This window comes from Castor canadensis, chromosome 8 (assembly GCF_047511655.1).
Source record: "Castor canadensis chromosome 8, mCasCan1.hap1v2, whole genome shotgun sequence".
In the NCBI taxonomy this organism is placed as follows: domain Eukaryota; kingdom Metazoa; phylum Chordata; class Mammalia; order Rodentia; family Castoridae; genus Castor; species Castor canadensis.
Window position 1 is genome coordinate 6,039,808 of NC_133393.1, and position 10,788 is coordinate 6,050,595.

The 10,788-nt window shown below is 44.6% G+C and overlaps 1 protein-coding gene across 1 annotated transcript; it reads left to right on the forward strand.

The window, feature by feature from the left end:
• Positions 1-6,355: 6,355 nt before the first annotated feature.
• LOC109695347 (glutathione S-transferase A6-like) lies at positions 6,356-9,828 on the forward strand. The gene is made up of 4 exons (XM_074082560.1): positions 6,356-6,384; positions 6,601-6,742; positions 7,029-7,160; positions 9,390-9,828. The coding sequence occupies exons 1-4, from the start codon at positions 6,356-6,358 to the stop codon at positions 9,519-9,521; spliced, it is 435 nt and encodes a 144-aa protein (XP_073938661.1). The 3' UTR covers positions 9,522-9,828.
• The last annotated feature ends 960 nt before the right edge of the window (positions 9,829-10,788 follow it).

Below are 10,788 nucleotides of genomic sequence, written 5' to 3' on the forward strand. Positions count from 1 at the left end.
AGATTCACTGCACCACCCCTGCCCACCCCATGGGAACACTGGCAATTCCAGAGACAGAACCCTATTGGGACCATCAAACTAATGACAGAACTTCCAGAGACCAGATGGTCACCTGCCTAGTGGCAGGGTTAAAGAGGGCTGCCCAAAAGGTTGTTAATTTTGATAAACTCAGAGAAATTCAACAAGAGGAAAAAGAAAATCCATCCTGTTTCTTGTCCTGACTCACAGAGGTGCTATGACGCCATACCAAAGTTGATCCTGAAACACAAGATGGGACAATTATTCTTATGACCCATTTTATCTCCCAGTCAGCCCCAAATATAAAAAAAAGTTAAAATGACTAAAAAATGGTTCTCAGACTCCACAGGCTGAAATTCTAAAGGTGGCTTTTAAGGTTTATAATTACCATGAGGAACAGCAGAAAGCTGATAAGGAGAGCAGAGATAAGACCAAATTCCAGATCTTGGCCCAAGCCCTTCAACAAAACCCCCTGGCTCCCAACTCACAAGGCCAGGGAAAATCCAAACACCTCCCGGCCCATGTTTTCAGTGTGGCCTTGAGGGACACTGGGCCTGTGCCTGTCCTAAGATACGCCGCCCATCAGGACCATGTCCTAAGTGCAAACAAGAGGGCCACTGGGTGAGGGACTGCCCCTCCACCCCTCAAGGTGGGGGTCTAGACCCCCTTAACGTTCCTCCTCCCTAACTGATTTTCTAGGACTAGCAACCATGGCAGAAGACTGACAGAGTGCAGGACTCCCAGGCCCGATGACCATAACTTCACGGGAGCCCAGGGTAACAGCCGGCATAGACAGTAGGCCTGTCTCTCTCCTCATAGACACCGGTGCCACTTTTTCTGTCTTGCAGGAGTTCTGGGGACCTACCAAGCCTTCTTTAACCTCCATAGTCTGGGAGGAGGAAACTCCTACCCAGCCCTTAATGACCTTTCCCTTAACTTGCATACTGGGAGACACCCTCTACCCATTCCTTCCTAGTGCTACTTAATTGTCCCACTCCACTCTTCAGTAGAGACATTTTAACAAAATTTCAGGCCACCCTCACCTTACATCCATCCCCACAAAAGCCGCAACCCATCAACCCCTCATCTCCATCCTCATGGTCCCTCCTCGCCATCATAGGTGCCTTGCTTCCACAAGCTTCTCCCAACTCCTTGCCCTTACTGGCAACATTGGTGGACCCCATTGTATGGGATCTCAAAAACCCCTCTGTTGCCTCACATCATGAGCCAGTTGTCATTACTCTCCAAGATCCTTCTATTTTCCCAAACCAATCTCAATATCACATCTCTCTAACCCACCTACAGGGGCTAAACCTATTATCTTGGAGCTTTTGCTAAGGGCCTGCTTCACCCACCTCACTCTCCCTACAACACTCCTATTCTACCTGTAAAAAAGCCTAATGGGTCTTACCGGCTGGTTCAGGATCTCTGCTTAATGTGGCAGTGACTCCCATACACCCAGTGGTGCCCAACCCCTACAGTCTCCTGTCTCTCATCCCTGGTACCACCACCCATTTCACAGTCCTAGACCTAAAGGATGCTTTCTTCACTATACCTGTCCACCCATGGTCCCAAAACCTCTTTGCCTTCACCTGGACTGATCCAGATTCTCATACTTCCCAACAAATGACCTGGATTGTTTTGCCTCAGGGGTTCCAGGACAGTCCCCACCTCTTTGGCCAAGCTCTGGCTAGGGACCTCCTGACCCTCCATCTCTCCCTGAGTAAACTCCTCCAGTATGTAGATGATCTCCTTCTCTGCAGCCCCTTGCTTGAGGATAGCCAACAACACACTGCCCTCCTGCTTAATTTTCTGGGAAAAAAGGGATACTGGGTGTCCCCTAACAAGGCTCAACTGTCTCTCACCCAGGTAACTTACCTGGGCCTATCTATCTTCCCTACTCATAAGGCTATCACCACAGATCGTAAGACCTTGCTAGCCTCTCTCCCTGCCCCCACCACCAAGGCTGAAGTTCTTTCCTTTCTTGGCCTGGATGGCTATCTCAGAGCCTGGGTGCCCAACTTCAGTCTAATGGCCAAACCTCTATATGAGGTATCCAGGGGCCCCATCCAAGAGCCCCTGAACCCCTCTCAGCCTGTGTCAGGCCATTTCAAGTGTCTTTTACAAGCCCCAGCACTTCGCCTGCCAGACCTCACTCGTCCTTTTCTCCTTATGTCTCTGAGAGGCAAGGGTTTGCCCTAGGAGTTTTAGGACACAATATAGGGCCCTCCTTTGCTCCAGTAGCATACCTCTCCAAACAATTAGACCCCACAACCACGGGGTGGGCCCCAGGACCCTGGCAGTTGCCTCTCTTCTAATTCAAGAAAGTAAAAATCTCACCTTTGGGTCGCCCCTTACTGTTTACTCCTCTCATAGCCTCTCGGAGCTCCTTACATATAAGGGACTTCACTCCATGCACCCTTCTCATATTCTGTCCCTCCAGGTGGCCTTGGTTGAGGACCCCACACTATCTTTCGTTTTGTGTTCTCTGCTTAACCTGGCTACTCTTCTTCCTCTCTCCTCAACACCCCTGATTCACTCCTGCCCCAAAACCCTGGAAAAGTTCCTCCCTTGCCCAGATCACATACAAGAGGGCGCTCTTCCCCAGGCTGACTATACTTGGTTTATTGATGGCAACTCCTTCATTCATGCTGGGCAGTGAAAGGCAGGATATGCTATTGTCTCTAATTCTGCTGTCATCGAGGCACATCCTCTCCCTTTAGGCACAACTTCCCAAAAGGCTGAACTAATCACCCTGGCCAGAGCTCTAACCCTGGCAAAAAAACAAAATCATTAACATTTACACCAACTCTAAATATGCCATTCATACTTTGTTGTACCACTCTACAATCTGGAAGGAAAGAGGACTCAACTACAAAAGGAACCCCCATCATTAATGCTGCCTTAATAACCCAGGTCCTAGAAGCCTCGCCCCTCCCTTCCCAGATAGGCATTAGTCATTGTAAAGCTCACCAAACTGACTCCTCTATCATTACCAGAGGAAACAACTGAGCACATGCAGAGGCAAAATGAGCAGCCCTCCAATCTACACCTCAATTAACCATGTACCACTTTACCCCAGCTTCCTCCCCCCACTAACTCTCTCTCCCCCCCTTCTGAAGTTAAAACTCTTCTCTCCTATTTACATACGCTTTTTCATCCTAACCTTCATGCTCTTTACACCTTTCTCCACCAATCCCTTTCCCTATCTCCAGGAGACATACAATACCTCAAACAGATCACCCAATCCTGCTCAGTCTGCCAGTGCACAAACCCTAGCTCCAATTTAGACCCCCTTCCTTTACTACCCACCAAGCCAGGGGATGCCTCCCTCCCATGGACTGTCAGGTGGACTTTACCCACATGCCCCCAGTAAAGAAAATCAAATACCTCTTGGTACTGGTAGACAACTTCACAGGATGGGTGGAAGCCCTCCCTACAACTAACAAAAGGGCCTCCGCAGTAACAATAATTCTGGTCACAATATTATCCCATGGTTTGGCCTCCCGGCCTCCCTACAATCAGACAATGGACCTGAGTTTGTTTCCTCTATCTCCCAAAAACTGACACAAGCCTTAAACATCCACTGAAAATTCCACATCCCCTACCACCCCCAATCCTCAGGTAAAATTGAGCGTGCCAATCGCACACTCAAAAATACACTCACCAAACTCTCTCTCAAACTCCATCTAGATTGGACAAAGCTCCTGCCCTTAGCCCTTCTCCACTTCCCAGCCCTTCCAAAGAGACCACTCATGCTCAGCCCCTTCGAGCTCCTGCCCACTTCTCCCTATCATGGTTCAGCCAAAGCCCCCCCACATTTCCCCCACCCTCCTCAATCCTCTCCTTACCTTTCTTCACTCTCTTCTTTGGTCTTATGCTCATGACCAGCTACCACAGCCCTCCGACACTACTAAGATGCCTCCCATCCTCCAAGTAGGAGATCTTATATATCTGAGAGGTACTACTACACCCGGTCGTCTAACAGAAAAGTGGAGAGGTCCATTTAAGGTCATCCTTACCACACCTACAGCTGCAAAGTTAGCAGGATTCCCTTGCTGGGTACACATTCAAAATCTAAAGTTGGCAGCCTCACAAAAGATCTACCAATCTCTCCTTACAAGACTAACAAAAGTAAAGATCTCCTGACTCCCTAAGGTCTCAAAAGACAGAGACACATCCATCCACTGAGACTCCAAAAAAATAAAATAAAAACCTCTCTATCCCTGCCCCCAACTCCATGTCCCAAAGCTCTAACTACTGCCCCCCTTTGATCTATACCTCTGTGGGAACCTGACCCAGACCAATTCTCACTTCCCTCCTACACCTGCAATTACACCTCTGTCCACTCCTCTTCTGGGGCTGGTTTCCTCAAGTTCTGTCACTCTAATGTCTCTATAACTACTCAAACCTTCCCACCCTCTGGACTATACCTCTGGTGCAATGGCTCCTTACACACCTGTACAAATGCCTCTACTCCAGGCCCCGGCCTCTCAGTAATAAGAGTTCCTCAACTTACTCTCTATGGAAAGGCTGAATTCTTCTGGCTATACTCGCCCCGACAACCACGAGCCGCCTTCCTACCCATTATGGTCAAGATTAGTCTGGCCTCTTCCATCGCTGCCACTGGGTTTGCTGGTGGAGACCTGGGCCATAGTGTCATCTCTGCAAAAGATTTTGAGGAGCACCTGCAGATCACTCTTGAAGCAACCTCAGTTTCTCTATCCTCTCTTCAGCAACAACTCACCTCATTAGCTCAGGTTGCCTTACAAAACCGCAGGGCCCTAGATGTCTTAACCACTAAGAAAAGAGGCACTTGCTTTTTCCTCTGAGAGGAATGTTGTTACTACATTAATGAGTCAGGTCTAGTGAAACAAAATATTGATACCCTGTCTCGCTTAAGTGAAGAAATCCAACTTTGCAGGACTAAAAACTCCTCTGTCCTAGACTGAACTCAATCCCCTCTGCTCTCTTGGCTACTGCCTTTCCTAGTGCCTCTTATTGTTGTCTTTATCCTTCTGAGCTTTCTCCCCTACATTACAAAAACATTACAAAATTTTTTACTAGATCACATATCTACAGCCACCAACCAAAGATTCAATCAACTCCTCCTCCAAGGATATCAACCTCCCCAGGGCCACTGAGGGGACCCCCACACCAAACCCTAAGGACCCCACCTGAGAACATGGCCCCCGCCAGCCGGCAGCAGCCAGAGGATCAAACTGCACCCCAATACCCAACCCTTTTCTTCTCCCTCTCTAAGAAACAAAAAATGGGGGAATGATAAGAACTGCCTCTTGCCACCATTCTGCAGCCTGAGCTGCAGCTGGTTTCATCCCTTGCAGAACAAAGTCCACTGTTCCTTATCTCCCGCCACCTTCCTTTGCCCGTCCCTAGCCCTTGCTTCGGCAGCTGGTCTCATCCCTTGCAGAACAAAGCTCCACTGTCCTTTATCTCCTGCCACCTCCCTTTGCCTGACCCTAGCCCTTGCTTTCTTCCAAATGTTACTTAAGGCCAGACCTGCCAAGAGAAGTTGCTGCGCCATTTTTTCTCGGCCAGCCAGCCTGCTTATTAAAGTTTTGGACATGAGATACCTCTTGTGAGCCTCCTTTGTGTGCGATGTGTAGTGTTTTCCTAGCAAATGAGAAATTTGGGGAAAAAGATTAAGATGTTAACCAATCAAATCTTGGAGCTCAGGAACTTTGTACATGAATTAAAAAATACAGTTGAGCTCTGTCAGCAGAATTGACTTTGCACAAGAAAGAATCTCTGAGCTTGAAGACAGGTCTTTTAAAATAACCCAATTAATTTTTTAAAAGAGGACAAAAATTTTAGATGAGTAAAGCCAAGACATATGGGGAGCTAGTTAACCTTCACATTATGAGTATTCCATAAAAACAGAAAAGTGATGAAAAACTTATTTGATGTAATAATTGCTGAGAACTTTTCAATCCATGACCATGTATACATGTGTTGAAATACATGTGTCTTTTCAGGGTGTTTTGGGTGGGGTCCCAGGAGATGCAAGCATGACTGGAGTCAACAGTACATGGAGAGGGTTGTGGAGTCACGTGTTGTGGGAAGTCACAGGGAGAGTTTCTAACATTGAAAATCTGAGCCTGGGCTGCGTAACAGGGTGAGAGGAGCAGGACATGTTTCAAGCTGTCTTGAGCTGACTCAGCAGTCTTTAGCTCAGGATTCACAGCATGTTTGCACAACCCAAGCCAGTGCTACAGTGTCACAGTCAGCACTGTGATACTTCAGACCTTGTTTCTAGGATTGGTTACATGCAGTGACTGCACCAGGTTCTCAGGACTGTGACTCTGCAGGGGCCACGATGCTCTTTGTTCCTGCATTTGGTCACATGTACAACAAAAATTTTAGACACACGTGCCTTCTGCAGATTGCATAAAGAAACATGTTAATGTACAACTAAAATCACAGCACAGCGGCTGGCTCATGACAGACCCCACTGGAGGTGAATTGTACTTGGCCACCACTTGGTGCTGTTTTCTCTGAGGTTTTTAAACTATAAAGTCTAAGGCAGGAGCCTTTGGCATTTTGGTTGTTTTTGTCTTTCAGGATTGATATGTATTCAGAAGGTTTGGCAGATTTGAATGAAATGTTTATTAATTACCCATATTATCCATCTGAGCAAAAAGAAGAAAACCTTGCCCTGATGAAAGAGAAGGCAAGAAACCGTTATTTTCCTGCCTTTGAAAAGGTAAGTGCAGGCTTCTTTTTGGCTTTATGGACAATGAGAGTTCAAGGGAGCAGGGCATGATGGCACCCCAGAAATCCCAATGCTCTGGATAGTGAGACAGGATTGTGGGTTCGAGGTCAGCCTGGCCCACTGAGCACCATGCTTTCAGGAGGTGACATAGTAATGCCCAGTCTCCAAAGTCTCCAAACGTTTAAAGGGTGGCTTAGTCTTGCAGAGTGTCTCAGCAGTAGGGTTTAGATGCTCAGGGAGAAGCAGGAACCCCAGTCTGGTTCTAAGTTCTCTCCAGGTGTTCAAGAGCCATGGGCAAGAATACCTTGTTGGCAACAGACTGAGCAAGGCTGATGTTCACCTGGCTGAAATGGTCTGCAACATGGAGGAGCTTGACTCCAACATCCTGGCTGGCTTCCCTCTGCTGCAGGTGATCTCTTTCACAGCCCTCACAAGATGGGGCCCTGCCTCTCCCATTGTGAATCTGGTGATCCTGCAGTTTGTTTTACTCCTCGAAGAATTTTCCTATAATGTCCTTCTGTCTGTCAGTAGTCTATCAAAGAGTTATGTTTAGACATTTCATTTGACAATCTCAGGTACACAGAAGAACACTGTTAGAATTTTGGGGAGTAGCATAACAACATGTTCTTGGAAATTTATTTTCAATAACAAAAATGTTTGTTTTTATTAGTTATTTTCCTGCAGTTCGCTTTGACTGATTACTTTTTTTTTTCATTTTTCTTTTATTATTCATATGGGCATACAAGGCTTGGTTCATTTCTCCCCCCTGCCCCCACCCCCTCCCTTACCACCCACTCCACCCCCTCCCTCTCCCCCCCCTCAATACCCAGCAGAAACTATTTTGCCCTTATTTCTAATTTTGTTGTAGAGAGAGTATAAGCAATAATAGGAAGGAACAAGGGTTTTTGCTGGTTGAGATAAGGATAGCTATACAGGGCATTGACTCACATTGATTTCCTGTGCGTGGGTGTTACCTTCTAGGTTAATTCTTTTTGATCTCACCTTTTCTCTAGTACCTGTTCCCCTTTTCCTATTGGCCTCAGTTGCTTTAAGGTATCTGCTTTAGTTTCTCTGCGTTAAGGGCAACAAATGCTAGCTAGTTTTTTAGGTGTCTTACCTATCCTCACCCCTCCCTTGTGTGCTCTCGCTTTTATCGTGGGCTCAAAGTCCAATCCCCTTGTTGTGTTTGCCCGACTGATTACTCTTAATTATTAGGCAACCTGATAGGAAAAGTATTCCATCAGGGTATGTGTTGCCCTACTCTGATGTCCCCTACTTCTGGGTTCACAATATAGGTTTTCCATATGCTTTAGCCAATCATCTAATTCACAAAAACACCTCAAGGACTTTCTTCAAAAAGATGCCAGTCTCCAATGACTTGCAAAGATTACAAATCAACCTGAACTCTTTTTTTCATCTATTGCCCACACCTTGGAAAAGAACATTTTGCCAGTTGTTTTGCAGAAAGAGGTTAACCTACCATTTCTCTTCCAATCCAGCATGGAACCTGTGCCCATAGACCTGTGAAAGTGGCTCTTCCCTGACTAGACTCTGTGCACTCCAGTGGCAAAAATTATTCAGATGAGTAAACACCATATAAACCCTTCAAGACTTCCTAGTGAGCTGTGAAGCCAAGAGGAAGACAGTCTTATTCTCAATTCACCAAATATTTGTTAACCCCTGCCCTTTGCCAAATTGAGTATTTTCTGGATATACACTCTTTCCAAATTTCCATTCTTTAATCCTGTGTCTGCTTAGTGGAACAAGCCTGCTTCTTTATTTATTCTGTTTAATCTGCAGAAAATTGTCTCTGATAATAAGGATTGACTGACCCAATATCATGGTTCTATTGTTTAATATTTTATAGTACTAACTCCTATCAAGCAAGCTTCAAGGAGGAAATTGTAGAAATCTGTGTAACCTCCCAATAGTTGTGCACTGCTATTCAAATTATCAAAGTATCCATGATACTGTAATATAACTAAGTACAATATACAGTGCTAAAAACACCAGGACAAGTCTCTGTTCTCTGAGAACTCACAATTTATTGGGGACATGAATATGTACATAAATAACCGTACTACAGTGTGGGCTGTGAAGATTAAATATATTAATCTAAAATTAAATATATTACTCTAAAGGTCAAAAGGAGATCCTAATTCATCCTTTGCCACTAATTAGCTAGATGAAAAGTCATATCCTCTCTCTATTTTTCAACCATCTTAGAGCAGGAAGTTTAGAAGTATCCCTGACCATTACACATCTGATGCTGTAACTCTTCCTACCTCCTTGCTCCCCAGGTCATGAAAACAAAACAAAACAAAAATCTCCAGACATTGTTAAACACCATCTGTGGCACAGAGCACAGAGCAAGTCACCTGTGCTTCAAAACCACTGCATAACATGAATTATCAAGCTCTAGTATTCAGAAGTCCAAATGAGAAAACTAGATGACCACTAGAACATACAAATAGTATTTTTAAAGCATCCAAAATAACCTAGATAGAATGTACAGCATCATTGCAATTAGAACTTAAGTGTCAACAATGTCCTGGAAAAATGTTATTATTGAGGTGGGGAAGGAAAGAGTTATTAAGGAAAAGCTGGGGTATCAGTGAGATCCTCTTTTTGGATACAGGTTTTGCAGCTGGCCAGAACACAGCAGAAGACACAGGAAAACCATGAAGCACTAACAGAAGACACTGAAGTTACAAAGAGCAAAATGTGCAAGAGGCTTCAGAGAGCAATGTTTGGACAAGGAAAAGACTGATCTTCATTTATAGGAAAGAGAGGCAGATGTTGACAGGTGTTCCGCTAAGCTGCTAACTGTCAAAGTGGCTGGGAAGAGCCTTCAGTTTCAGCTTGACAACAGCTTCTATTCAGACTATGATATACAATGAATAGGGGTAAATGTGAAATTCATGAGATACAATATGGGCTGAAAGTTTTAGAAACTAGTTGAAGCTATTCTGTCTCCTGGACTGTTCCCCAAAGATGGTGGAAGTGAATGATGGTGATATATACGTGAGGGTTTTTGTTTGTTGTTTGTTGTTTTTTAAATAAATTCTTGACATCCATTTGCTTGCTAATGATTTTACTCTTTTGCACTAAGCAGAATGCAGAAAAATTCTTATTTGGATGGTCCTGGCTTATTTGTGTCAAAATGTCTTACAAAACAACAGAAAGAGAGTTTTCTGTCTTGCAAGCCAGTTTTAAGTAGTTCATTCCCTTATGCATTTATTTTGTTATTAACATGGCCTTAGGATTTTCTTCTAGGTCTTGCTGTAAATGAAGTGTGACGTATTGACTGAGTTGCTTAGGCCTCTTTATTTATTTATTTATTATTTACTTATTTTTTTATTTATTATTAGGCCTCCACTACTATTGTGCTCATGGTTTTGAGAAACATGTCACGTTCAAATTTGAATATGGGCTTCACAGTTCCAATGGATTCTTCATCCAGTGAGGCTTCCTCTGACTTCCAGCCTGGAGGAATTTGTTAATTGTGGGAATGTGGCTGATTCTAACCTTGAATTCCTAAAATGCCAAAGGTCACAGACCATGAAAGAAGAGTATATCAAAAGAAACAAAGCAAAATACACTAATAAGGCCTAATCTTACATATGAGGAAAAGTGTATAAAATTTTTACTCCTCACTGCTGGTAGAGGTGGGGGATAAATGGAATCTTCCTACACTGTGTATCATTGCAAAGTGATAGTGAGGCAACGGGGAATTAAAAAAAAAAGATCCCACATGGGACTCCACCCTCTTCAGCAAGAGAATATTCCACTCTGAAATTCTTGTCACCACCTAGCACCATCCTCAGACAGCCCCTCTAATAGTCATTTTATAGTCAGGATTGCAGTTGCAAATTCCTCTGCAGTTGTGAATTGCCCTCCAAAGACAGCCTCTTGATTGGTTCAGACCAGAAAATGGTACATGCCCAGTAAAGGGAAATCTGTCCTCAATCTGACCTCTCAGGTAAAGCCCTCTTAAGACCTTATGAATATTGGCCACATCTCAAACAGGTAATTGA

Excerpts from the sequence above, each read along its gene's own strand:
- LOC109695347 (XM_074082560.1), top strand. The coding sequence starts at position 6,356 with ATGCTCTTTGTTCCTGCATTTGGTCACAT. Across the intron at positions 6,743-7,028 it reads ATTTTCCTGCCTTTGAAAAG|GTGTTCAAGAGCCATGGGCA; the intron begins GTAAGTGCAGGC and ends AGTTCTCTCCAG. Across the intron at positions 7,161-9,389 it reads CTGGCTTCCCTCTGCTGCAG|GTTTTGCAGCTGGCCAGAAC; the intron begins GTGATCTCTTTC and ends TTTTGGATACAG.